The sequence below is a fragment of the Tinamus guttatus genome, unplaced genomic scaffold (genome assembly GCF_059628265.1).
Source record: "Tinamus guttatus ecotype Peru unplaced genomic scaffold, ASM5962826v1 Tinamus_guttatus_pri_ptg000133l, whole genome shotgun sequence".
NCBI classification, from domain to species: domain Eukaryota; kingdom Metazoa; phylum Chordata; class Aves; order Tinamiformes; family Tinamidae; genus Tinamus; species Tinamus guttatus.
In genome coordinates, this window is record NW_028288667.1 from 3,119,762 (window position 1) to 3,147,155 (window position 27,394).

At 44.8% G+C, this 27,394-nt stretch overlaps 1 protein-coding gene across 1 annotated transcript; it reads right to left on the reverse strand.

Annotated features, from left to right (window-relative positions):
* Positions 1 to 363: 363 nt before the first annotated feature.
* On the reverse strand, positions 364 to 27,394 carry NXPH2 (neurexophilin 2). Its single transcript, XM_088521759.1, has 2 exons — positions 27,309 to 27,394; positions 364 to 1,198 (listed from the first exon to the last, which is right to left on the reverse strand). Exons 1-2 carry the CDS (start codon positions 27,351 to 27,353, stop codon positions 455 to 457), a joined length of 789 nt encoding a protein of 262 aa, XP_088377885.1. The 5' UTR covers positions 27,354 to 27,394; the 3' UTR covers positions 364 to 454.

Consider the following 27,394-nt stretch of genomic DNA (forward strand, 5'->3'; position numbering starts at 1 on the left):
AGCTGTTTGCTTGGATTTTATATATAAGCAGCTGGTAGCTGCCTTAATTTATCATATTTTTTTACATTGTCAGCTTGTACAGTTTTCAGTAAAAAATTGGGATCACTTCCTGCAGCAAAAAAAAAAAGACAAAAATCTCTCTGCCATCAACTCTAATAAGAACCTGAATTTTGAAGATCAATGTTCATTACGTGCATAATTTTGTTTGATTTTTTTTTTTTCTCATGTGTCTGCCTCATAGTTCCCTTATTAATGAGAGTGCTAAAACGCAGTGGTCTCGAATGAAAATGTTTGTTACGTAAACAGTTTGATTATTTACGATACAGCACAAATACAGCTACATTTCAAAAGACATGTTAACCTGAAAGGAGAAGATACTCCTCTCCAAAAGGTTAATGGAAATAATTATTTTTATGAGGGATGCTGTGTTTCTACCCAGCGTATCCATTGTGTATCAGCCCGAGGACAAGTACGGAGTCTCGCTGTGGTAATTATAATCAGGACAGACCTTTTGCACCAGTTTGTAATCTACGCTGTAAAAAGCAATGTAAATGCAGATAACTTTAAAGGGTTTAGAACACAACCAGGAGACATGGCTTTGCGTCTGCTCTTGGTAGCAGATCTTGGAAGGGTCAAAGTTGCACAGCGCAGTTTTTTTAGCACGGTCTGTTTTCTCATACTCAATTCGACAATTGAAGGACTTGGATTCCTTGGTCTCCAGTGTTGACTGCGGAGAGGATTCGAATTCCACCACTTTGGAAGGTGGCACCAGGCTTACGGAAACGTTCCCGAGCCCCGTCGAGTTGTGCCGGAAATAAACGCTGAAGGTTCCGTTGCCGTGATCCACGATCTTCCCTGTGATCAGCAGGTTCAGTTTAACAGTTTTGATGTTAGAGTGGAAGTCGCCCCATCCAAACATCTTCTTGAATTTCCCAGTTTTTACTATGGGTCTGCGTTTAGTTCGTGCAAGAGATTCCTGAACCTCCGTGATGTTGGACAACCAATCCCAAAAGTTTTCTATGCTGTCCGAGTAGGACACCGGGCCGTGTTTCAGCACTGGTGACGGTTTAACGAACAGGCGTAAAGGGTTGATGATCCGGGAATGGACCACGTTGTTGACCAACGTCTCTGCAGCATCCTTGTCTTCCCAATCCAGCACGTCCGTGGCTTGGACTACCTGATTGGCGTCACAGAATACCTGTTTCAAAACAGAACGAAAGAATTATAAAGTGAGAAATTAAAAATGTCCGTTAATGCACAAAAGCATTAATTTTTATTTTTTTTAATAGCAAGAGACTCTAATGTAACTCATTGGTTACAATGCTGGTCTTTAGACAGGTAGTTTCAGTCCTATGGACTAATGCAATGAATAACTCCTGCTGCCCCATGTGAAAGCTCAAGTATTTTATGCAGAAGATGAGAAAATGTCTGTGATCCCTGTACCTTAGGGAGTCCCTCCCTGGCGGAACAAATGCAGGAAGGTTAAGGACTGTGATGGGTGCGAGACACCCTTTGCTTACAGATCCTTTAAAACCAAACATGCCTAAAGAGGCTGGAAAACCTGAAGAGCAACCTGGCATCTCTGGGGCTCGCTTGGGAACAGGGGGGAGCCTCAGGCCGCTTCGTGATCCTGCTGGTGGTGGAAGATGGAGCGAAACAGAACAGCAGAACTTTCCCTTCTTACCCTCCCAGCACCTCTAAGCTTTAAATCCTCTTACTTAGATGCTTTTGGTGTACTTTTCCTGTAAACCTTTTGCATTAAAATATTTGCCATATTTTTGTGCTCTTTCTGGTCTTGCCTCTTTCCCTTTTCTGCATGTAGCATATCAATATGTCCTCCTCATTTGAGAGAGACCATGAAAATAGCTGTCCTTTTTGTAGTTTCAGGCTCAGGTGCCCAGTTGCCCATATTTAACAGTGTTTCTGGCTTTCCAGAAGGCCTGAGCAATACTAGGCATAGAGCTCCTCTAACCTTGGCCGTGTCAAACTTCTGAAAAATGCTAAGTCTAGTTTGCAATCCGAATGCAAATAATTGCTTTTCGTAGTGGCAGAATGTTGTTAGATTTCAGAGTTAAACATTCAAAACTTAATATCACTTTTCCAATTGCATGTAGAGGCATATTGCCCATGTACCTCTATTCTGCATGTTGTACGATAAGGAAATCCTGTTAAAAATACAAAACTCAAGCAAATTCAAAAAGAGGACAGAAGTAGGATTATTGACATGCCAAAAATTATCATCTTTTTCTCTTTTTACTTTTCATTCCTTAAACTCTCGAATGCTTTTGTAAAGCTTGCTTTCTTGCTCGTTCTCCTCTTCAGGACAATTTTATGCCATCTTTCATATGCATGAAGAAAAACTGTTCAGCTGCAATTCTTAATCCCCTTGCACATTGTAAAGTGTGTAAAAAGAATGAAAAGGGGTTCACGGGGAAGGGATGATGTTGCACCGAGCCCCTCGCTAGGGTCTCTTCTCTAGAAATAGGCTCTAAACCAGAACCCAAACCCATTATACCAGGTCCTCTTCCATATCTTCTATTAATGTAATAATTAAGATAGGCTTGATCTCATTTGAATTTGAAAGGCAGCCATCATTTCTGCTAAATATATCCATTTTTCTCAGTATGCCTATTGAGCTGTGCACTCATAAAAACAGGAGGATCTACTGGAACGCGTGGCAGACGCTTATCTGGCCCGGGACAAGCCGTGCTGTCCTCGCGATGGATGCTGCAGAAACCCCTCTGCTGCGATGGCCACCTCTTGGTGAGGTAACGTCACGTTTTTACATGGTTTTCCAGCCACTCTTAAGCCTGTTCGCGAGGAAACTGAGAGCAACCTGCCCAGCACAGCCAGGAAAGCAGCTTCCCTGCTAGGGACAAGTGGTGCTGGGCAGATGCCACAGGAACTGATGGGCACATTTGCCCATTTGCGCTCTGGGAACAGACACGAGGGCTTTCAGGAGTGTGAAGGAAGCTCTTTTGCTGCATTCCCAGGCCCCGGCCAAGGCCCAGACCAGAGCCTGGCAATGCTGAACCACCACTGTTGCCTGCAGCCCCACTGCGCCTAAACTCGAGCTGCTAAGGACCCCCTGAAGCATCAGCCCCTACAGCTGGTGTCGCAATTTCTAGTTGACTTGGAGGGAATTGCAGATGGAAATTTGAGGAAAAAAGGCCCTTGGATTCAAAACCATTTGGCCCATAGGTGTGTCTACCTTTGCTGAACCCGCACACAGTTACGGCTGTCCTTTGACAAGGGCAGAGGAGCCGACAGAAGTGAATTCTGGGGCTACCTTTCTCTTGCAGTGTTTACTGAAATCCCTGCTATAGTCGGTTGGCTTCTCCCCCTCCTTTTCTTGAGGAGATCTGGAGGGCACTGAGTCGTGTGTTCCCCATAATGCTCCCTCTATGTCTCTTCAGGGGCTCTCACTGCAAACGCGACAGCGCTGCGTTACCTTCCAAACTGCTTTTGCAGAAGGCTCTGTTGCATAAAGAAAAAACAAGACGGAGCCGTTCGGTTCAGCACGACTGGCACGTGGGAAGTGACACGCACCAAAGGCCGCCGGGCCTGTCACATCAGCATGGTTTTGGGGCACAATTACTTCAGACCCGGGGTGGCATCAAGCTAAACTAGTGCTACTTTTAATTATGGATGTGCTGCGCTGAGCAGCTGCCGCGCGGGCGGCTGCGGAAGGCGTCCCTGGAGCAACAGCCACACGCGCTGCTTCATGCTTGTGCAATGCGGGAGCACAAAATCAATAATATGTTGAATTCTGAGGATAAAATATTCCTGTCGAAGGAGTTATATCTTCCACTTACACTGAGTAAGGGGCCTCTTCCCTTTTTGATATAGTTTGCAGACCGCGACACTGAAATAGCATGCAAACCTATGTGCAATTTTAATTCTTGACTCTACTTCATCCTAGCACTGTCTTGTTTCATTGATTTCATTACAGAGGCTGAAAAGAGTTGGGAGCTGAATCGGTTGCAAGGAAGAAGCCTTTACAAGCTCTGGATTGGACTTCTGTTGTGTTCTGCGAATGTTCAGTAATTAAAAGGTGTCTAACAAAGCGCTTGGGTCCGCCGGAGCCGGGCAGGAGTGGGGATGAGCCTGCATTGTTCAGAAAGGTGAATAATTTTTGTGCTTTTCTAATGCAAAGTTTTCTTGGTGTGCAGATTTTTTCTATTTTAAGTAACAATTTTCCTTGACGCGTCGCAAAGGCCTTTTGCTTGATCACAGGTTTTTTTATGAGTAAGGATGGGCTGGTGCTTTTTATTCAGCTCTTTATTCATTTGGTTAGCAATTTCTAGGAAATAAAAAAAATCTGCATGACAAGAACGCAGCAAGGGCTAGAAAAATGACTTCCTCAGCATCTCCTTATTTTACTGCAATGCTTTTCAAGAGTGGAAAATATTGCTGGTAGGGTGCCTCAAAAATACTTGCTTACTAAAGCCAGTGTGTACGTGTAAATAGATGGTTATTGCTGCAGTTCTCTGCCGCACCTGCGTTTTCCCATTCCCTCCAAACCATCAGTTTCCAAATGGAAGGTATCACCTCATCTCCTCCCGTGTTACTGCGGCTGGAAAACGTCTCCCAGGTACCTCTATACTGATTCCAAATATTTCCCTTAGGATGCGGAGGTTTTTTCCAGTAACGGTCGTAATCTTGGACCATCAAGATGTATAAATTCCCCATATCCCTTGCTTGTTTCTTAGCACAGGTTGATCACAAGAGCAGCTCAAGCCAGAAGTGCTACGTGGTGTATGTTCACGTTTTCAGCCTCTGAACCGTTGCTTTTTCCCGTGTGCTTCGCTGATCTGATAGACTTTCATTACCTGTCAAAATCCAAGAGTGATTTGGGTCGTGGTGAAGAGGCACAGAATTAAATAATGATGTTCCCTGCGAACTATTACAGAGAAATTAGCCTGTATTGGTGAGATGCTGATAAGAGAAAGTGCTATAATTTCCTTATTTGCCATTTAAGTTTGCATTTGATTAACCTGGAACTTGCTCCCAAACTTTCTTGAGGCACTGAGGAAAACCAGGTGTTCCCATGAGTTACTTGTCCTGATGCTTTGCGAATCATTTCCAGGTTATTAATCCGTCACCAGCAATCATTTCACCCCTGCCAGGAATTGCTTCAAAACTCAGCAAATAGCTGAAATAACAACAGGTCTGCAGGAATCAATAGTTGTGAACCACCTTTCGGTCACTCGTCGGTGCCACCGGGATCTCGAGGTCCCTCAAAGGAGGAGGACGGTGCCGGGAGGGCCGTGCTCCTCAGGGACCTCCTTCCAGCCCAGCACTCGCAGGCACCCGGGGAAGCTCCCAGCGGGCCCCTCATCTGCTGACAATATCCAAGAGGTTTCATCTCGCCGGTCGGCTTCCTCGTGCCAATTCCTGCATCTTTTCATGCCACGTGTTGCTGTAATAATGCGGGATCGCTGCACAAAGACCTGACTTTGAGCTGACGGGGAGGGAGGGAAGAGAAATAGCTCTGCTTTGTCTGTTTGAAAATTCAGTGATTTCAACACATTTATCAAATCTTAAATAATTTATGTTTTGACAGGCCTTATCAATTTTGCAAAGCACACATTAACCAGATACAATATCATATTAGCTTTTTCAGCATCTTACACTAGAGCCCAGAAAGATTAATAAAATCTCAGACTGCCATCAATTAAATGGAAAAAAACATAAAATTGTGTTTCATTATAGCCTTTTCTTGCAAGGAAATGATGGCAGGTTCTAATAATTCATCACAACGAGCTGAGCTTGGACTTTGCTGATTATTAAATACGTTCTTCCCAAAGGCAGAGGCCACATTGGGTTTTATGGCAGATGTGCAGTCAGGAACGCTTCAAGGAATTTAGGAACGAAGCAACATGAATGAAGCAACTTGAGTCACCAAGCAGAAGTCCTCAGGTTGGCAGCCCACAGTCGTGCTTATGCGCTCACTGGGAAAACTCTGAGTTTTGGTGTCAGCTCCCCAAAATTCTTCTACTTTCCACTGAGAAAGCAAAACAAGAGCTTGTGCAGGCCAGCCGGCATGAAGGAAACAGAGGTGTTTGCACTGACTCTGAATGTTGCTTTTCCAGACGGGTCAAAGATCCTGCCGGGATCCCTTCTCCTTCTGAACTTGCAGTCCGCAGCTGTTTCCAGCCACGATCCAAGGGCACGTGGGATGGAGCCAGAGTGACAGCCGAGGAGCAAGGAAATGCAGAGCAGGATTTGGGGCCCCTGCTTTCCTCAAAAGGTATTTTAAATTGGATTATCTGAGTAGTTAATGTAAGCTACTTACTAGAAATTGTTTTTGTAAGTTCAAAGGCATGTGTGAACATCTGAGGATGGCGTGGACAGTAACAGGAGAGCGGCAGAGCCGGCTCCGTGTCCGGCTTTGCTCCCACGGGTGGATAAGCAGGTCTGGGACAAGGGGCGGCCGCCCGGTCCCATGGCTGCGGCTCCTTCCTTTCCCTAATGACGGTGTCCAGAAATCCCCCGCTCAACAGCGTATAGATCTGGAGTGCTTTAAAAATTGTCCCGGCTCCGGGAGTAAAAATCCTTCCCCGTCGACCGCTGCAGCCTGTTAATTTCCTGCTTGCAGCTGAATGGTGCAGAGCGGCTCCCCGCGCCGCGGGATGCGGCAGAGCCGTCCCCGGCGCGGCCGGGAAGGCGTCGGAGCAGCAGCATTGGGATGGGGAGAACACGAGGAACGACAGACTCCAGCTGGGCATCAGCAGATCCGTTGTGAATATTCCTGCCTGAACGGGGTCTGAGAGGCAGCGGGCACTGGCAAACGGGGAGAGAAATTCCAGCACTTGCAGGAAACATGAAACTATGGAAAACGCTGCTCACGCTGCTTGAAGCTTTAACTTTTTAGCCTTTTCCCTTTCAAGAGTTGCAAACTTGCCATGGGAACGAAGCTGGGAAACGCAAACTGGTGATGCAAAAGCGCATGCACAGACTCAGCACCCTCCTCCCCCGGGTAACATGGCCCCTTGGCCCTGTGCCGTGAGGGGACTGTGGCCCTTCTGACCGGATCTGAGAGGGAAAAACCCCTCTATATACCCGGAGGCAAGGGAATGTCGTGGGGAGGGAGGAATTCTTGCTTTATTGGGAATATGAGATAACATTCAAATATCCCAGGCAAAACGCATCAATCCAAGCCAAACTGTTGTGTTGGGAGACATTCAAGTTCCGGCTCTGAGCTCAAAGCAGATACTGCAAAGGCAGTATTGTATTTTACAGGTCAAAAATCATGTTGAATCCCTCCAATTTTCTATAAGAAAGCAAAACTGTATCTTTCAAAGACTGGCACTTCAATAAAGAAACAAATTTGGGAGGAGGAAGCAGAAGAAAAACAAGTGCAAGTAAGAAAAAGGCTTCAGAATTATTTCCTTTTTCTATGCAGTTGTTTGTGCAAAGGATCATGCCCTTTTTCACACAATGCAGACTAGTAGTTTTTGCTTGTCTCAAATGCTCCCCCAGCCTCAATTGGTTAAATTGCTTCTAGCATAGACAGCTTTTAAGTGATATTCATGTGTTGCATTGATCCACCATACTGCTGAGACAACAGAAAATCTGTTCTCAGAACTGCTTCTTGCCAAAAAGCGTGCACAAATGCTCCTCATGAAGGCTTTGCCTCTTTCTGCTTACTTTTTCCTTAAATGTAGAGCAAGGATCCTCTAACAGTCCCGGGATGCTGGATGGCACCTCAGTGCTGGAGAGCGGGGTACGCTCCAACACCCCACGCTGGAACCATGTCAGAAACCTTGCACAAAACAGCCACAAAACCCTCAAACACAACCTGCACACACGGCAGAGGGGAACTATGGAAAGACAATTTACCCCCTGGATCGGTGGCTCTGATTCCTAGGAATAACCCGCGTGCATTTTAGCTCGTCTTGGGAAGCTGCACTCAGTTTGCTGCAGCTCAGCTGTGTGTGGAGGGGGACAGGCAGGGAGGTCTCCTCAGCCCCTCCTGGTCTCCGTCCTCCCTGCTCTTAAATCAAACCTCCAGATTTGCGGCTCTGTGTTGCCCAGAGCGGGCAAACCAATAACTAATACACCTGGACAGCAGACTTTTTCTTTTCCATTACACCAAAAGAGTTTGCAACCTTTGGGTATGGTTGATTTGCTGAGCTATAAAAGTTTTCCAGTATTGATGCTGGCTCTAGCAGGATAAATTTAGGCCTGTTTCTGGACTGCTTTTCCTGGTGACCCACTGTGGACTCAGAAGTAACTCCATGAACTGGTTGAAGGCCACGATTGTCACTGCTGCTTAGTCCAGGAGAGAAAGATGGACAAGAACTGTGAGGACATGTAAAGGACTGATTTTCACGTACTTTTGAATCACTACGTACATTAGCTTGAAATTCAGGCCACGCTTTTGCCATCCATTTTGCACCAAACTTCACCAGTACTATGGGCACGTGCATTGGCTAATGGGACTGAGATTTGCGCTTTAGGTACAACCTTGCATCCAGATCCCTATTTAGCCATTTTTGGAGGACATTTCTCTTTGCCTGGCAAGCTCGTGAGCTGTCCCAGGTGCTTTTGAGGCCCTCTGGGGCCACCTGGCACCCGCAGTGGCTCCTCAGCAGCACCAAGGCCTCCAAATGCTGCTCGCACCACACGCCAAAGCCGGGGCACCCGCTGCCCCGTCGGCAGAGCGCGGCGTTGATCATCCTCCCTCCTGCTGATCTCCTCATTGCCTGGGGGACTTCCCTTTACATTTGCTAAGATGAGTTCATTAAAATACTAATTTCAAGCTGTAATTACCTGTTGGTTACCAGCGCCGGCCGGGGCAGCAGCAGCGCTGACGGGATCTGCTGCTCCTCGCAGCAGCCACGGATTTGGGAGGATTTCCAGGTGTTTCGAGGATCATAGTTAACCATTAAGAATATTTTATGGCATAGTGAGGAAAGTACGGTAATGGAAAACTGCTGCATCTGTTAGAAATAAGCCTGATTTTACTGAAGCTGTCATCTAGGCTGTGCTGCCTTGTAAAATTTAAATTAAAAATGAATTATAGAAGAGCCCTCAATCTCATTGCTGGAACTGATTTGTGTTTGGATCAGATCTCTGAGACCACGACTGACCTCCCTCCACAGGAAATACGAAACAGTAAATAATGATTTTCTATTTCATTACCCGTTGCTACTCACATCTTCTACAGCATTATGAGGAGGAGAGTTTTAATAATCCAGCCAGATCAAATGAAAACACGAATGCTGTTGACAAGCAAGACACGGAGAGACGCTGCGCGTTTCCAGCAGATCCCAAACTCTGTGTTATCGCAACGCGTAAGAGATGATTAACAAAGAAAAATATTACAGTTATCTGCCCCCTCTGAGAGCCCAACTAATGAACCTCTAACAGCTGCTGCTGAAAAATCACTAGCTCCATCACTATCAATTTCGAGACAAAGCCCAGCTGACAGATGTTCCAGGTGATAAATCAGGCTGCACAAGGATTAAAATAACAAGCCCCACACGGCCTTTGAAAGACAAAGGTGCTGCAGCAAACTGTTGGCAGCCACTTTGGATGCTGTCAAAAGTTGGATGCCCGATACAACTACCTTGCAAAGCAGAAATGACCAAAGCAATGGGTTATGAGCAACGGCAATGGCAGCACTTGAGCCGAGCTGCTGCCAAGGACGGGTTTTATGTCCATTTTTGCTTTTAATGGGAGAAGTGAGGATGCTGCGCTGCCCTGGACACTACTGCTGGGAACGAGTTAGGATAAGGAAGCACTGGGCTGAAGCATAAAATGTGACTGAATTGCACTCGTACATTTTAATTAATCCTATTTTAAGGCAAGAAGTTACATTTTAACAGGCAATGAACACCCTTATTCAAATAAAGCGTAAGATTTCCCTGTCGCCTCACTGCAGGCTGGATTTCCTAACAACAACCTGTCACGGCCGCGACGGAGATGGTTGAAAGCGCCCGTCGCCCGCAAGCTGCGCGGGGCAGAGACGCCCCCACGACACCCGAGCTCCGAACGAGCTCAGCTCTCACTGCCGCCACATCTCGTTGCAGGGTGTGCAGGGTCAGTCTGTGGTGGGCAGGAGGAAATGCTGCTTTCAAGGGGTGAAAACACGGGTGTGCGTTCCTGACACCGCTCCCGGTGCAGCGGGGGACACCTAAGCATCCAAAATCAGCGCTGTCTTCCAGAAAACACATTCCAGGGCTCAGCCGTGACGCTCTGGAGCTCCTGCTGCCCCGGCGCCCTGCTCCAGCCTCCCCAGGTTACTCCTGAAAGACCAGAGCAGTTCTCTGAATTAAATTATTATTATTTTTTTTCCTTCACAAATCACTTAGCATGAGGTAGCACACCAGGGCTCTTCCAGCTCTTTTCCTGCTGCCTACGCACATGCACACATGCTGCTTTCCTAAATTAATTACTCTCTTAAAGAAGAGAAAACCACCGACGGGAGCTGCCGCGTTATTCACTTCTCAGTGAAGCGACGTCTCCCTTTGCCTGGCAGCGCTCGGCCGCAGCCCTCGTGCCCCAGGCTGTATTTGTGCTGGAAGGTCCTACTTAAACCTGGTTTTAATCCCTTTTTATTCATTCGGCCATCTTTTGAGGCCCCCAGAAGAAGGAAAACGTTGACTACTATCAGACTGAACTGTTTGTGCTTTGAAAATTCGGGGAACAGCTGAGATGGTCAAATTCTTTCTGAATTAGAATGGAAACATTTTCCTTAGCTTTATTGTTTTTCACTGGCTTATCAAGCTAAAAACTCAGCACTATGCAAGAAGAGAAGGAAAACCAGTTACTCCCACTCAGGAATACCAGGAGGTACATGCAGTGTTTATTCTAAAATGACAATTTTGAGACACTTGACATCCAGTCCCCGTGTAATTTTTAGCAGGGTTTGACTCAGATGCTGCTTAGTCATCTGTGCCCAGATGTAAGAAATACATGACTCAGGTTTAAAAAAGGAGAGATTTTTTTTTTTTTAAAAGAAAGCTTATAGATATGCATATGCAGGACTGAGTGCATGTGATTTCATGAACCTTTGCAAGGAGAGCAGGGACTGTGGGGACGTTATCACCCGCGTTCAGAGAACGAGAACTTGAAGAGATTGTTTGACTGAACATAGAAAACACTTGGCTTGATATTTCCCAATCATGATCCAGAAAAGAAAATCTTGTCGTCTCTCTTTGCAGTCAGCACGGGGCAACACACACCTTGTGAGTGTCCGCCTTTGCTTCAGCCACAGCTCCGAGAGCGGAGCGCGGATCCAAGCGATTCCGAAGCGCGCGTCACCGCGGCGTCGGGAGCAGCGGTTTTCCCCGGGCTGCCACGGCACGCCTGGCTTGGCTGCTTCCTCAGCCCTGGCCTTCATGGTCACTTCACACGAGGCCCTGGCACAGACTGGAGGGAGCGGAGATGTCCCCGGGCTGCCCGCGCTCCTCTCCGGATCGGGCTGCCGCTTCCTGGCGTCGCAGCTGGACCATGAGCTTCTCCCGCTGCTCGTGCTCTCCTGGCTCCTCCGGAGGTCCCAGACGTCCCCCTGCTCAGGCCTGAGCTGGGGTTTGCCACGTGCCAGCGGCATCTCCGCGGGTTCAGCTCCTCCCTGGTGCAGGCTGCTGTCCCCCGGCTCCGCGTTACACGGAAAGCGGCTCCTGCCCCAGGTCCAGCTCGTCCCGCACCGCTCAGCCCTGACCCCCCGAGCGGGGCCACGTCCACGCCAAAGCAGGACAACCACCCAACCCACCAGAACGTAAGGACTGAAAAGCCAAGCAAAGGCTGCCCAATCTTCCACTCTTAGAGAAGCATTTCCTGCACGGGATTTCAAAGCCCAAACTAAATGTACTATGATTTGTTCATTTTCTGTAATAAAAAATTTGCATTTTTATGGAAAATATTCCATATCAGAAGTTAAGACCTGTGCAGTCCTGCATTAGTTTCTCTAAGTGGCTTAAATGCATGTTGGCTGCGAGGTGAACTTCTCATGTCAGGCCAGAGTCATGCAAATATGTGTGACTGACAAAAGCAAATTATAACATCAGGTAGTACTGAGGGAATATATCCCATTGCCAAAGCTCAAGAATGACTAAGATAGGTTTTTAATTATTTATATTCCGTGATAAATGATTGAACAAAATACATGTGTTTGTTATTGCTCTATCTACGGCTTCTACCAAGCATCCCTTTTCTTTTTTGCTGTGTGGTTAATATTGTAATTACTCCATTGTAGATACTTCAGGGATTTATAAAAAGACTTCTCAGCTGCGCTGCACAAAATTCTTCTTACAGAACCATCCCTTTTTTGATTTCCTGCATGTTTATATTATTTATAGAGCAAACAAACAGAAGGAATCAAATCACACACCCTACAAAAAAGTGAAAACCAGGGCCTTACTTGCTCCCAGTAGTAAAGAAATGCAGCGTTAAGACTTGAACCTCATTTCCAATTTTCTGTGCTTGCAACATGGTCTCTAAGCAGTGCATTATCTCACATACCAGATGTGCAGCAGTTTCTAGGTACAACAGGGTACAATAAGTATGGAATTTCTTCTTTTATTTCTCCTTTTATGCTTTAAGTCAAACCTTACCCTGATTTTAATGTAGGTTTTTGTGTTGTTTTGGTGTGTTTTGGGGGGTGCGAGAGAAGTGGGGAGTTTGGCATTCAATTACAGGAAAGAACTAGCAGAAATCATCCGGGAGTCAGAGTATCTCAAGTTGACAACACAAGGGAAATTCACATCCAAAACTAATTTTATTTGAATTGGTGTTAAACCAGAGAACAGAAACAACTTATGCTGATGTGATTAACTCCACTTAAGTGCAATCTGCCCTCGAGACAACAGTCTTTTGGCTGACACAACAAGCAGCTTCTGGAACCAAAATAAAGGGGAGAGATCTTGCAAGTTATTTGAACCACTGTCAAATACCAGTCTGAAAATACTACTGCACATTGAGGAAGTTGAACACATTTAAATAAATAACCCAGATATTTCTGTGTTACCAACAGGTCAATCAAAAACTCCACATTTCTACCTCGGCTGAGGTGTGGTATCATTTTAAAGCAGTCAAAAGTTGTTGCAAGAGCACGCTTTTCAGGTTCAAGTAGTCACCCTGGAAATAAAGGAAATAATACAGCTTCACACCAGGATGGGTAGAAAGCTCAGATAAAGCACACCAGTTTTCTAATATCTTAGTAGCACTTGGGGCTTGGAAAATGGGAACTAAATAACAATTTCATCAGCTCAAGGGAAAAGAGGGACCACAGGGTGGGAAATTTGGCTTTATTCTTCCAAGCACATTTCACCTTGCTGTTTCTCCAGAAAAGCTTTTTCCATCTGCAAGAAGGCATCAAGGTAGCTCTGAAACTGGAGGAAAGTCCTTGCTGGCTTTGGTAGGTCTTGACTGGAGCCCAATTTGGTGTCTGTGCTAAAAGGTTCACTTCTTGCAGGATCAAAAGGCTGCATATCTTTAAAGATGATGAGCATGATGTACAATGCTTCCAGTCATCCACAAATGAATCAGTTAATTAAATTATTTTTTTTCTTGCTCTGGTCTAGTCTGTAGCCCAATTAAATTGCTAAGTCAATCACATTGAAATAAATCAACCAAGCTGTTACATAACTCTTTTTAATAAACAGAGATGTCATTATATGAACTGGATCTTAAGGGTGCCAGATGCTCCTAAGTAAGGAGTCTAATTCATTTCATTGATTTCAAGAAGAAACCCATTCATGTGTGATAACTTTTATCATCCAAAATGTTCTTATCTCAGTTTAAAGTAGATTTCTGTCTCTTTCATACATAAATGAGAACACACTAAGAAAGCAACATACAGACCTTGCTTAATTCCTCATCACATAATCACATAAAACTGATGTCTGAAATGCTGAATCAATGGGTTTGCTGAGACGGGCTTTTTAACACAATAAAACTGTAGCAGAAAAGAGGCAAAAAATCATGGCAAAAAGTGGCACCCAGTACAAAGAATCAAAATAAGACCTTTGGCAACAAAAAAATTTACTGAAGGGAGAATATGAGTTGGCAGAGTCATGCTCTGTGACAGCAAGAGGCTCTGCTTTGTGCTTTGGTTTTGATTAAGGTTTCTAGAGCACTATTAGAGGAGATGGGGCTCAAAGCTGTTCCCTTCAAATACTGTCAATGACACAGGCTCCTTCAGAGGAAAGCAAAATGCACAAGTCTAACCCAGAAACCAAGCACGGTTATGTTTTTATTTCTCACAGCCCTAGTTTCTGCTTGTTGCAGTATGCAAAATCAAAGATTATCTGGTTATTTTGTTGGTTTTTAATAATAAAATACAAAATAGTTGTATGCCCAGTTGGAGAAGTTGTACCAGCACTAAGTGACCGGCCACGCAGCAGAACCAGTTTGTGTCCTGGGAGCCACCCGGGCTGGGCCAATTTGAGGCTGTTCTCAGATTAACTGGCCCTATCCCCACACTGTATTGCCATCCTGGGATAACCCTGCTGCCTCTCTAGGTGCTAGCTCTGAGGTTGCCAAGGGAGCTCCATACAGCTCCGTTGCACCATACAAAGCTGCTGGCTAAATAATGTGAGTGCTTTTTTCCACCACAACCTGTTGGTTACAGAACCTGGCACAGAGGTCTGCACTTAGCAATCCACGTTCAGGACCTCTGGTGCAGAAAGGGCTGCACAAAGGCAGGAAGAAGTTGAAGCTCTCCTCAAAAATACAGCCACTTCTGTATGCTGGGACAGCACAGATGGTAAAGCCTGGGCTTCCTGCAGAAACTGCCACCAACCTGTAATAACCTTCACCCCAAGAAGGGGTGAACCTCAGATCAGACCTCAGATGCGACCTCAGATCAGACGTGGCGATCCGCTGAATTTAAGATACAGGCCAGAGCTGAAGTTAGAGGAAAACAGTGAGGATCATTGCATGGCTTCACTGTCACTGTGCCTGAACAAGCACCTTTGTGCCTGTTTACTGTGAACCTCATCAAAAAAAGCTTTTGCTTTATACATTTTGCTGGGCATCAATGATTGAGAGCTATTTTTCCGGATAAAAGTTGAAGGAAACCTCCTGTGGTTTCCATTGGGACATTAAAGGGTTGATGTGTTTTGCTGTCACATTCTGTTTTTAAATGCATGACACGGCCCAGGTGTTCAGACGCCGAATCCTTTGCGAAATCTGTCATCTCTCGGCAGCTTGTCACTGCATCAGCTAACAAACTGAGGGCACAATGAAGTTCCCTAGGAGAAAAACTTAAAGCATTTGACAATGGTTTACCATAATTTGCTTCCAAAGTTGAAACTATCAAGACAGTTGATCAATTTTCAGGTTTTGGAATTATTTTGACATTCACTTGTCTACCTAGAGTTTGCCGAATATAATAATTACCTACAAGACCTTGATGTGTAGGTCACAAACCAGCAGATGACTAAAAATGCAAATCCTTTTTGCAGGAAGAGAAGTTGTTGGTCATTTTGATGACCAATATTGAACATCTTTGATGCACTGGAAGCGAAACAATTCTTTCTGATCCCATAAAGCTATTCTCTGTACAATGTTAGAAGGCCAACCTTAAGACCCATCTCTGCAAGTAAAGTTCAGCTCTCACAAAGGAGACTTGAAATGGATCAACGTGCCCTTCTAGCTTTAGAAAAAGCTCTGTTACCTATACCTATTCCTTTGCAGACTATTTAAGCTTGGCCTAGTTGATTTAGCCTTCATAGATAAGCAAAACCTGTGGGGGGATGAATTTGACCCTTGCAGAACTAAGTGCAACTAATTCAAATATCCCAAAGCTTTGGTTCAATTTCCTAACTTATCTTAGCTACAAGTAGCATAGGGGAACAGAGTCAAGGATGCACTGGGCAATCTCAACTAACATATAGCTCAAGGCCAAGATGGGCTGCAACCAAAGGAGCTGAGAGTGCTGGACGCTGCTGTTGTGAGGTTGGTCTTTATCCTGTTTGAAATGTTTTGGACACTGCAGGGCTTTCACATGAGAAGCAGATGTTGCACCCATTTTCAAGAGTGGCTACAAACAACCTGGGAAAGAACGGGCTAGTTCACATCACTGCAGTCTCTCGTGGAAGTCACCTCAGGGCACATGAAGATCATGACAAGTGTGAATAGTCAGCACAGGCTCCATCACAGATTTATGTGCTTGACCAAAATCATTGCTTTCTGTGATCAAAAGGCTAGACTTATAGATGAGGAGAGCGCAGAGATATACCTTGACTTTAATGAGATTTCTGATACCATCACCCAAGCATGGGACATTACAGTCTAGAAGAATGAACTACTATTGAGGGCAGGGGGGGGAGGATCACACACCACCCTGGCTCGAGTGCCAAGCTCAGGAGGTGGTGGTTAATACTCTGCCTGGAGGCCAGGAAGACTTGGGACACATCCCATTTAATATATTTATCAACGCCCTAGAAGTGGACGTTTGCTGGCAATGGCAAACAAGGGAGTGCACTCAACATGCTCAAGGGCACAGGCAAATTGGAGCAATGGATCAACAGGGACCTCAAGAAACCCAGCAAGGCCAAATCTGCTCCTGCACCTGGGAAGGAAGAGCCCCTGGCAGGGCATTCTGCTAAGATTCACCAAGATGGAAAAGGGCTGACCTCATCTGTCACACACATGGACATCGTATTGCCGATCTCACGGCTTCCAGGACTGACGGGCAGGGCTCAGAGAGGTGGCCCTAGAATTAAAACTGCCATCAGAAAATGGGCACTCAGATTGCAAAACCACAGTTTGTATTTATGGACTTTAAAGACTTTTATCAATTAGATGCACTTATACTTTCTTATAGAACATATGTAAATATAGAGAGCATCAATATACCCCTACAGCAGTGTAATTTATAAAATTAAACAAATCCTAGAAATATCTCCAACACTTCCACTATTAAATCTCTGCTGAGAGGGATAAGACTATTAAACTACTCACCTTGCAAATAGTATTTCAAATTGACAAAGCACAGCCTAGCAAGGCTCTTCTCTATCTTATCCTCCAGGGTCAATAATTCTATACTTGGAGTTTTCTCTGAAAGGATTTGTGTTTCCATACAGTCTATATTTCAGATAAGCACGCACCTTGATGTTTCTAGCCAAATTGATGAATTTCTCCCACACATTTATTGTCCTCATTTCTGACGACCGCAAGAAAAACTAGCAGCTTTGTCTAGCTCTTAATGGAAAGTTTATCTATTAAAGATGATGGCTTGTATGAGAAACAGGTTGGAGTGCCACGTAAGGCTATTTCACAGACTACTCCAAATGTATTCGTTTCAGGAATAGGAAATTTGAAGTGATACCAGGTTTACATCAACACCTGACGCTTTTCTGTAGGATCTTTCAAGAGGGGCTTTTCACGCACATTGACAGCTACCAAGGTTGCCACTGCTTGCAAAACGTGTCCCTCGGGAACTCATGCAATATTGCTTTAATCAGAAATTAGGGACGGAGCTTGCTTAGGCAAACAATCTGTTTATGCTTAATTCCTGCTGTCATTTTTCCTTTCAGCTATTATTGTGTTTACTCACTCCCAGAGCACTGATGTGCGCTCAGCCCTGTGCGTGAAGCAGAAGACACTTCTGAAGCACTCGCAACAAAGGCAAATGTTGGGAAGATTCGTAATGGTAAAGTCACTACAGACAAGTTTCCTTTCCCCAACCTCTGAGCCCACCAAAACTGCAAAAAAAACCCTACCTTCTGGAGTTCTGCTTGTTAGCTTGCCTATGGTGCTAATCTCATGAGTTACATCTTCAGGACAATACAGGCAGTGAATATATAGTGTCCTATTCCCATGAGCTGACCAGAAATATTGACTGCTGATGTCCTGAAAAACATCAGCTACCCGGATGAAGTGTTCAGAGATGGATATAAAAGAATGATAGTGAATGCACTGCAGTTTGAAGTGGAAAAGACATTTCATCAATAGAACATGAAAGAAGATACCGCAGTGAAAATAGAAAATACTTAATTTCAATAGCTTCAGATGTGAGATTTATTTTCTTCAAAAGAAGAGTTGGCCAACAGAATTATTCAGAATATAATGTCTTCCTTCTGAATCTAATCTATTTTCCTTCTCTGCAAATCTGCCAAACTCTTAACAATCCTATGTGCTTAGACAGTATCTTTTAATGCTAACAAGTTACGCTAGCACAGATGAGTCAGCATCTCAGACATCTTCACAAAAAGATATTCTGTGAAAACAAACAGGAAAGAAAAATGAAAACAGAAAGAAAAAGTCAGTCCAAATCTGCATGATTGGTAGAAAAGAGGAGTAAAGCAAACAGGCAAAACTGGATGCAGCTCGCACCCCCACGAACTACCTAAACACAGCCTAAAGGGAAATGCTTAAGAATCATTAAAAACAGACAGCTGAGCAGAAGCAGAGGACTTAAGTCTTGTGCATAGTATTAGGGAGAACTTGCTAAACATGGAGCTGTGAAACTCCCAAGGACTGTCCCCGGGGCCCTTGATGGAAGCGCCGTCCTACGGTGCCCAGGGCGCTGCAGGGCTCCAAGGGCGGCTTTGGGGGCGCAGGTCCAGGCACACGGCCCTGCAGCCCTCGTGTTTTAGGGCACCAACTCCCTGCAGCTGCATTTGGAGCACGCTCGTGCTGACTCACTGAGCAGCAAAGCTCCTGAATCACGGGCTGCCGTGACACCAGGCTAGTCACTTCCTTCTCACTGAATTTGAACATACCCATCCCGCTTCCAATCTATGCCGCTTCCAAAAACAGCTGCATTTGTAGCTGCTCTTCCTCCTTCTGAAAGGAGCATCCAGCGCAGGGCCCGCGTGCCCTCCCGCAGCACCCCGTGTGCCCTGAGACACGGCACGTCTAGTTGTTATTCTTAAACTGAAGATATGAGGAAAAATAAAGATTTTTTTGTACTATTAAGACTGATTATTTCTTCTTTTCTGGTTGAGTATTCCCAAGAAGAGCCTGAACTAAACAAATTATATCGGAGCCCACATGTTCATTAAATCCAAGAAAAGACTGAAGCATCTTTTGTAGCCCCTGTTACTTCTACAAAATGAGAACAAAACCTCTGAATTGCAGCTACCCCAGAAAATCCTAGTGAACTCTTGGTCAGGGTGCAGACTTGCTTTGGTTTTGAGATTCCTGTCCATTTCCATTATTATTTTGGCCCATTTCTGAAGGAAATTAGGGTATCTATGATTCTGCTGCCTATGAGCTAGACATCAGACTCATTAATAACTGTTCAACTATTCTGTGAACTTCAACTAAATCCAACAGACCTGGCCATCTTGGGGATAGCTGGTTTCCTATAAATGCCACAGGAGACACAGGAATATGGACATAGGGCCCCTATTCACAGCAGAGTGGCCTTTAACTGCTCACCCAACAGTTTATACTCACTGACCATGCTAAAGAATTTCCTATTACTAGTAAAGGAAAAGTCAGTTAAAGTAACTACTGCTTTGCATTACAGTGATTGCAAAATTAAATATTTAAATAAACATAAAGTTGAACCTCTTCATAACTATCAGCTTTATCATCAATTAAAAAAATCTAGTAATTAACCTAAACTGGACAAGACAAACCAATGCAGCAAAACCAAAGATAGGAAATCTATTACTTTAGTATTTATCATATTAATCTTGTCACTCCATCACCACTATAGTTATGTTGTTCACAACACTACAACGTGAGCTCAGCAGAAGGCTGCCTTCTGCAGAGGGCATTCCTGGTCATCACAAACACTGCATTAGCTGTTGCTGTTCCCCAGTTGTACAGCACTAAGCAAGGGTACATTAACAGGAACACTGAACATAGAGTCTAAGAGTAACAGATTCCTTGCAGTCTCCACAAATTGTTAAATAAGATGTTGAAGTCTCCATCCTCTAGCCCAAGTAGTGTTGGGCTGCCCACTGCTAGTTTTAGGTCATGCACATGGGCAGGAAGGGATTAAGGGATAAATATTAAACAGATAGCAGGAGGTGCACCATGCTTCTTTTGTTCTTACATCTAGAGGCATTTCAGTCATTTCAAACAAAATAGACCCAAACCCAAAGATTAATTTACTTTCCTCTTTGACATGGGAAACAGATCTGCCCTGCCCCAGGCAGAAGTTTAATGCCAGCCTTTTCCTCACCCGGTTCTTAGAAAGCAGAAGAGCCCAGGGATGAAATTCCACCTATTTTAAAGGAAAGCACCTTGCATTTTAATTGGAAACTGTGGTAACAGATGAAGCTAAGGCCACACAGCTCTTCGGTGGTGCCACGAAGGCAGAGTCAAAGAGTCACAGAACGCTGAATGTTGGCAGGGACCTCTAGAGATCATCTAGTCCAACCCCCTGCACACGCAGGGTCATCTAGAGCACGTGGCACAGGACTGCGTCCAAGCGGGTTTGAAGATCTCCAGAGAAGGAGACTCCACAACCTCTCTGGGCAGCCTGTTCCAGTGCTCTGTCACCCTCACTGCTAATAAATTTTTCCTTAAGTTCCAGGTAACCCTATCTCTGCCACGGATCCTCGTGCAGAGCCGATTAGTGTTGTAGTGTTGTTAGTTTAATGAGTGGAAAATGGCACAGGCTCCGGCCGTCTCATCGGCGCAACATTTGCTCACAGAGCAGGCTCCTCCCATCCTGGCTGTGCGGTCCATCTCTTGGAAAACCACCCTTCCCATCCCACCGGCTTGGGCTGCCAGATTGGACTTCCAGACTGGTCTTGAGTTGAGCCTTGTCAACCATGGAGGACAGTGGAGTCAGCAGGTGCTCATGCAGCCACAGCCTCATGGTGCACCATGCCCCACGCGACGCCAAATAAATATATTAGAATTATACTTATGACCTGAGGTGAAACGATATGGTAAAGATTTTTTTTTTAACTATTATTATTTTCCTTCTCAAGCTGTCAATAAGGTGTAGGGGTAAATCTGTTTGTGTCATTCAGTTATTTTTGCTTCAGCATAAGTTTCCTCCGTTTCTAAACACATGGCTCTGAAATAATTATAACCTCCAAAAAGTGTATTTTACTTTTAGTATTACTCACTTACAGATTTTCTTGTCTTTTGGAGACTAAATGTCAAATTATCGTGTCAATGCATTAAAAAGGTACATAAATTAGAAGCTGAGGAGAGCACGTGGGACTAAAACTCGGAGAGTTTGTGCAGTGTCACCTGAAGAGTAGCAGGTTAAACCCCACAAGCAGTAAGTCACAGCAGTGACCACGGTCATTTACCTGGATGCAAACACATCACAGGAGGCAGCTGCTTCTCCAACGAGCTCACCCTTGCTTCAGCCTTCGCACCCCAAATCCAGGGCTCACAAACCGAGCAGGCCCTGGGGGCAACGAGAAGCTCCCCCGAGGCTGCACTGCTTTGCTGGGTAGAGCCAGGCTTTGCTCCCTCACTTTCCCCAAATAATGACAAACATGTAGCAAATCTCAGCTGAGAAGGACCATGAAGTCCAACTACAAGGTCGTAGAAAGCCCAAGGAGGGGCAGCACTTCCACTTGCCCATGCGCCCGGGGGCTGCAATACACTTATGTGCTCCTATGTTTTTTCCTATGAGAGAAAAACAATTCAAGGTCAAATACTTAATCATTTGGGCTCTTCAACTCTTTCAAGGGATGAAAACAGCAACAGTACCCAGAATACCTAACGCACATCTCCAGATTCTTGCACACCTACAATGATAAATATAGACAAAGTCAGGGACCTCAAGTCTTCCTACTTCACTTTTCCCACTACCAAGGGGCTGGTTGGGAAAATGCTTCTTCCAAACTCCCTACAGTGGGAAGAGTAAGAGCAGGAAGGATCTGCCACCACCTCTCGTGCACAGACCTAAGTGCTTCTGTAAAATGAGATCCGTGACCTTGTCACTCTCCTGCAGTGACTCCATGAGTGCTTGGATATGCTCCACCTGCCCTGCCTGCTTTATTTATTTTATTGTCATTATTTTTATTGCCATCTCCATCTCTTCCTCTTTCACCATCATCTCTGATTCCCAGAGCCAAGTCTCGATGCTCCTTCTCCTCAGGTCAGCCCCAAGCTCCTTCTCCATCAAAGCCATCAATACCCTTACATGAAAATAAAACAAACAGTGAAGCACATCTGCCACTTCCATTCCTAGATAATGGCTAAAGAAAGATGGAACTAAGGAGTTTATTCTGGTCATTTATGGTATCAGAAACACAAGGTCACCACCAAAAACAAACATTATTAAGTGAGGAAGTTCTCTACTCAACACTGAGCATAAACATAAGCCAAGTATGCTGGATACGGCCTCCTAGGTAACCCTAACTCTGCATTATAGCGACACAATAACTATCACCGTCCCTGCACAAATAAAGACTGATTACAGAAACATCAGGTTTTTTTTTTTTTTTTTTTAACTTCTTCCTATTCTTACTTTTTATTCTTACTATTAATAACTTCTAAGAACCATTTGGATCAAAGAGAAAATCTGATCTCAATAACTATATTTCTAAAAGCTCTTTAGAAATAATTTTACCTTAAATTACAGTCAAGTTGTTCAAATTCTGTATTTAGAGCGAGTGCTGCTTCCCTGGGGAGGAGAGAGCATCACACCAGCATCAAAAAACTCTCTGCTTTAAGGATAAAGCTGCTTAGTCTTAGCTGTGGATCCATCTTCATAGCACTTTATGTCCTCTTCCACTCTTAATTTGTTTCCTTGTCCTTCCAGTCCTAAAACAACCTCCTTGCCAGCTGCAATGAGCTTGACTGGCGCAGAGCAGCAGGAGGGAAGGAGCCAGGCTGCTCTCCGCATCCTGCCCCGCACGGCGGCCTTTTCCCATGGGATCTGCACCGAGCAGAGCTGTCCCCGCGGGCTCCCAGCTTCCCGCTTTCCATTGAGATCCCCATCACCCACGGCCGTCACACGGGGACGGGGTGAATTCAAACCGTATCGGAGAAAACCTGCAAACATGATGAGTTAAACGAGGGGAAAGGGTCCTAAGGGTCCTGAAAGTGACAGTCACGGCCTCAACTCCGTCGGGGAGAATTTGGAAACTGGTAACGATCCCTGCTATGTAGCAGGTCCAACCATTTTTTCTCCTTATATGACTCTGTAACCATCCAAAGTGACTACAGAAGCAGCACCTATAACATATGGCAGGACATGGGACAAATGGAAGTGAAATGGGAAAAAAATGAATGGGATTGGGGGAAATAATTCAAATAAAAGTAAGTTATTCTGGTAGAAAGCTTAAACCATTCCCCAAAAGGGCATTTGAAAATGAAATTCAGGATAAATAAGTAATAGCCATGTAAATGGGAATATTCACATTCCACTTTTCCGGGTGTGCAGGTTTTGATCTACTATGAATCCCAAGGTCACAACTTCTGCTTATAACAGGGTACGGCAAGGTTAAAATGCTGGCAAAAAACAGAACTCAAGCAGGTTAACACGGCAAAAGCACTTTGCGTTTACGAAATACACGCACTTTTACACAGTCAGTTATCACAGCAATTTTGCAATAAGGGTAAAAAAAAATCTTCCTTTTTTTCCTCCCTGCACTTGCTTTTGCTACAGGGATGTGTGAAGGAATCAAACGCACATTCCTCCCTGCGCACTGAAACATCCCGCTCGGTTTCAGACAAAGATGCAACCCACACCTGTGGAACTACACATATATTCCTTCTCTGAAGGAATCCTTGGATTCCAAACCATTCAACATAGCACACCAGACACTCTCCTTATTGCAACACCTCACCAGAAGTTCCAGGAATGGTGACCCGGGTCACACACACGTCACCTGCAGACCATGGGCTGATGAGAGTCCTGCTGCTCCTCGGGGAACTCACATTTTTGTAAAAAGGGTAAAATTCACCCAAGCGTTGGGAACTCGGGAGGAAGGCAAGGCTTGCAGCTTGAGATGAGCCGACCTACGAGTTAAGCTGCACTTTATCATCTTGCGTAAACTTAACCTAGCTCCCGCCTGCCTTAATATGCACTTCTACTTTGGGGCAAGAAATTGTGGGACCACGTTGAAACCAGCATTTGCAGAGCTGTCCTCAAACTGCTTTCACCTCCTTAGGCAACTTACCCCTTGCATTACACCCAGAATAAGTTGCAGGTTTATAATGCCTAGTGCCTCAAGAGAAACCCCGAAATCACCCAAATGAGCCGTTGGGCACAATGTTCTCTACAACACAGATCTCGCTGGGTCCAGAGTTTCATCTATAGGCTCAAGGACAACTGGAGGGTCACATTTACCTTTTTGAAGCTTTTATTTTCACATAGTAGCAATTTCTGATTCTCACTCTAAAGACAGGTTAAACAGAGAAAGTTTGCAAAACTGTGGAGAGAAAATTAAAGCAGCCAGGAATAACACAAGTGTGTTTCCATACCTTACATGGTATATATATTTAAAATGAAAATTTAACTTTAGGCCAGTGCTCAATCTATTTGTGCTCCTGAAGCACTGTCTTGAACAAGAGCATTCTAGAAATGCTCTTTCTTTCCCCACTAACATTTTTAGGAACCTTTAACTCCATTTTAACAAACTAAAACCAAAAATATTGGCTCGTATGGCAAATTAATTTCCATTGCACGCAAAAATTTCAGTCCCGAATAAATGAACAAATGCTGGGGCTGCAGCAGCCTTGACTTTTGGATTCAAAACCAATGCACAGGCTTTATTTATTTTTTCTCTCTCTCATTTCTAAAAGGAAAGAGACAAAACGCGCATTCTGAAGAGCCCCATGAGCTGCTTCTAAACAATGTTGTGGAAAGCAACATTTAAAGGGGGCAAATTAATGAAACTAAAACAAATCCTGAACGATATCTTTTTAAAAATTTCTTAAAAATTACAAATAATTTTCCCAGGGAAGTGACAAGAGCCCTTGTTTTAAGGCATTGCAAGGCAGACAGTAACACAGCAGAAGGCGCACTCTAAGCTACATAACCTAATCACTTAGTCTTTTCTGTTTCCAAAACGTACACCCCAACTACTTATAAAGAAATAATTAATAGGGCAGTGAGCAATTACATGACAATTGAAAGGCTTATTGAAAATTTAATAGTCAATGCAAAGCAAGAGTATCTACTAATGACTGTACAACAAATTCCTGCTTTGCTATCAGCAAGAGCCCAGACGTATTAACTGTGCAGTGCAAATTATTGCTTTGATCTATATTGACAGTATAGGATAAAGTGACTTTTAAAATGAAGATATTTACATAGAAGCAGGTTAGTACAGTAGTAGCCTGATGCTGCAGCATGAAACCAGTGTTTAATATGTCCAAGTGTACATAATAGTTTAAGAAATATATATGTACTTACACTGGATGCACAGCGGTATGCCATTTACCATTAAAACAGTACTCCAGTAAAGCTTTATAAAAATACTTCCATACTCTCTGAAAAAGGTAGTAAAACATTACCTGCTGACTGAATGATATCGGATTTAGCATATAAACAGTCATTTAACTTGCCTTTCGGAAACACAGCGGAGTTATCTGCCAGTCTTTAGTGCCTCTTCAAATTGGTGAGGTTTTACATGTATTTACCTTATATCTGTGCCTACGTGTGTCACACTTCTCTATTGCAAAACCAAGCTACACTTTGAAGTCTAATGAAAAAGTATTTCTACCTTTATTAAAATATAGCACATAGCAGACAGAAAAAGAGAAAGAACTAAGTTTTAGCATCTCTGTTTCCACTAAAAATTACAAACGCACAGTCGGTGGGAGGGCTCGACAATGGAATTTGTGGGTTTCAAGACTGTTGCTGTTTTGCAACTGTGAAAGCCACATTTTTCTTTCTTTTTGGCAGAAACGCTGAGCCTTTCACACTGTGTTAACATTAACCATGTTGCTCTTTTTAAAAAAAAAGGAGAGCTATGAATTAATATTGCCAATGCCCGCCTGCTCGAGGCACTAATCAGATTCCAGTCATTCAGCACGTTGGCTGCAGAACAAAGGACCGCAAAGGGACTCGGATTCCCCTCCGCCGCCGCCACCAAGAACCTGCAAACTCCAGTTTTAATAAATTGGAACTTACCTACAGTTAACCAGATGTTCTGCTAGCAGAATGGTGAAACTTATTCACACAACTTTCTAGTTACAGGTCAGCACCGCAAGGTAGAGCTAAAATATCACTAAAACCTAAAAAGTCTCCTTTTGTTTTCATCTGTTATTGAATTAATTTGGCTACAAAGCTTTGCCTGCTTTTACCCAAAGAATGCAGAAAAACAGAGACTCCCTTGCAAGCTAAACACCACCTCCATGCCCAAATCTACACGGACTCTATGTGATTTTTGTCCTACCCAAAACAGCAACTTTGCTGCCTCCATCAGCACGTGCTCAAGCCTTACCTAGGAGCATAGAAAGTAAGAAACTGAACCCTGATGGAACAAATTTTACTAAATCTCTTTGATACTGGTTTACAGACACATGAAGTCACCTGAACTTGCAGGGGGTGGGAGGAAGGAGTCGGTTTTATTCGGTGCTTTTTCACTCAGCAACTTTGTAATCCAGTTAGAGCTTTGCACCGGCATCCCCATGCAGCTGGAAACCCTGCTTTCCAGTAAAAATAGCCTTTTTTTTTTGCCCAAAAGCGGCGCGTGCCTTATCGCAGCGCTGCAGCTCGCTGCTTCACCGCCACCACAAAGTGCTCCAGCAGAAGATGGGGGAAAAAAGAAAAATACGCATTACAAGACAAGCATAATCAAAAAAAATACGGATTAGAATTTGACATAAGCTCCATCAAAAACTAATCAATCGGCCTGTGCTGTAGCATTGGAATCTGGCTCTTACGGAGGATGCTTAATCCCGTCGAGGTTTATCCCCTGCTTCCCACCGCCCGCAGCCACAAACTTTGGGCAGCACCTGTGGTGGGAATTGGGGGCAAAAAAAAGGAGAAAGTAGTAATATTGCAGTAGCACGATGACAACGCCTCGTGCAGGGTGGGCTGCCAAATAATCTTTTATTGTTAAAATTGTTCTTAAGTCGTTTTAAAATAAATGCTTTAATGATTCATATATATATATTGGGGTGGTTTTGCCTCTCAGAACGGGAACTGGGGTCGCTCCCAGGGAGCTTTCCCTTCGGGAAGGGCCCGCGGGAGGCAGCGCGCGCTGCTCCCCCCGTGCCAGGGGACACCCCGGGCAGCGGGTGACACCTTTGGTAGGGGGTGACACCTCGGACACGACGGGTACTTCACGCCTCCCTCACCCCCCGCGGCCCCAAACCCGGACGGCCCCGCGCAGCGACGCGGCAATTTCGAGCAAAACGACAAAAACGCGGAACGAGGGGAAGCAGCGCCGAGCCGGGCGGGCGGGCGCCGCGTCCCGCGCCAAGTTTCCCGGGGCGGCGGGGGCCGCTCCGCGCTCACTCACCAGGCGCAGGACGCTCTGCAGCAGCACGAGCGGCAGCGGCACCATCGTGGCGGCGCTCCGGGCCGCCGCTGCCCCGGCGCGGCCGC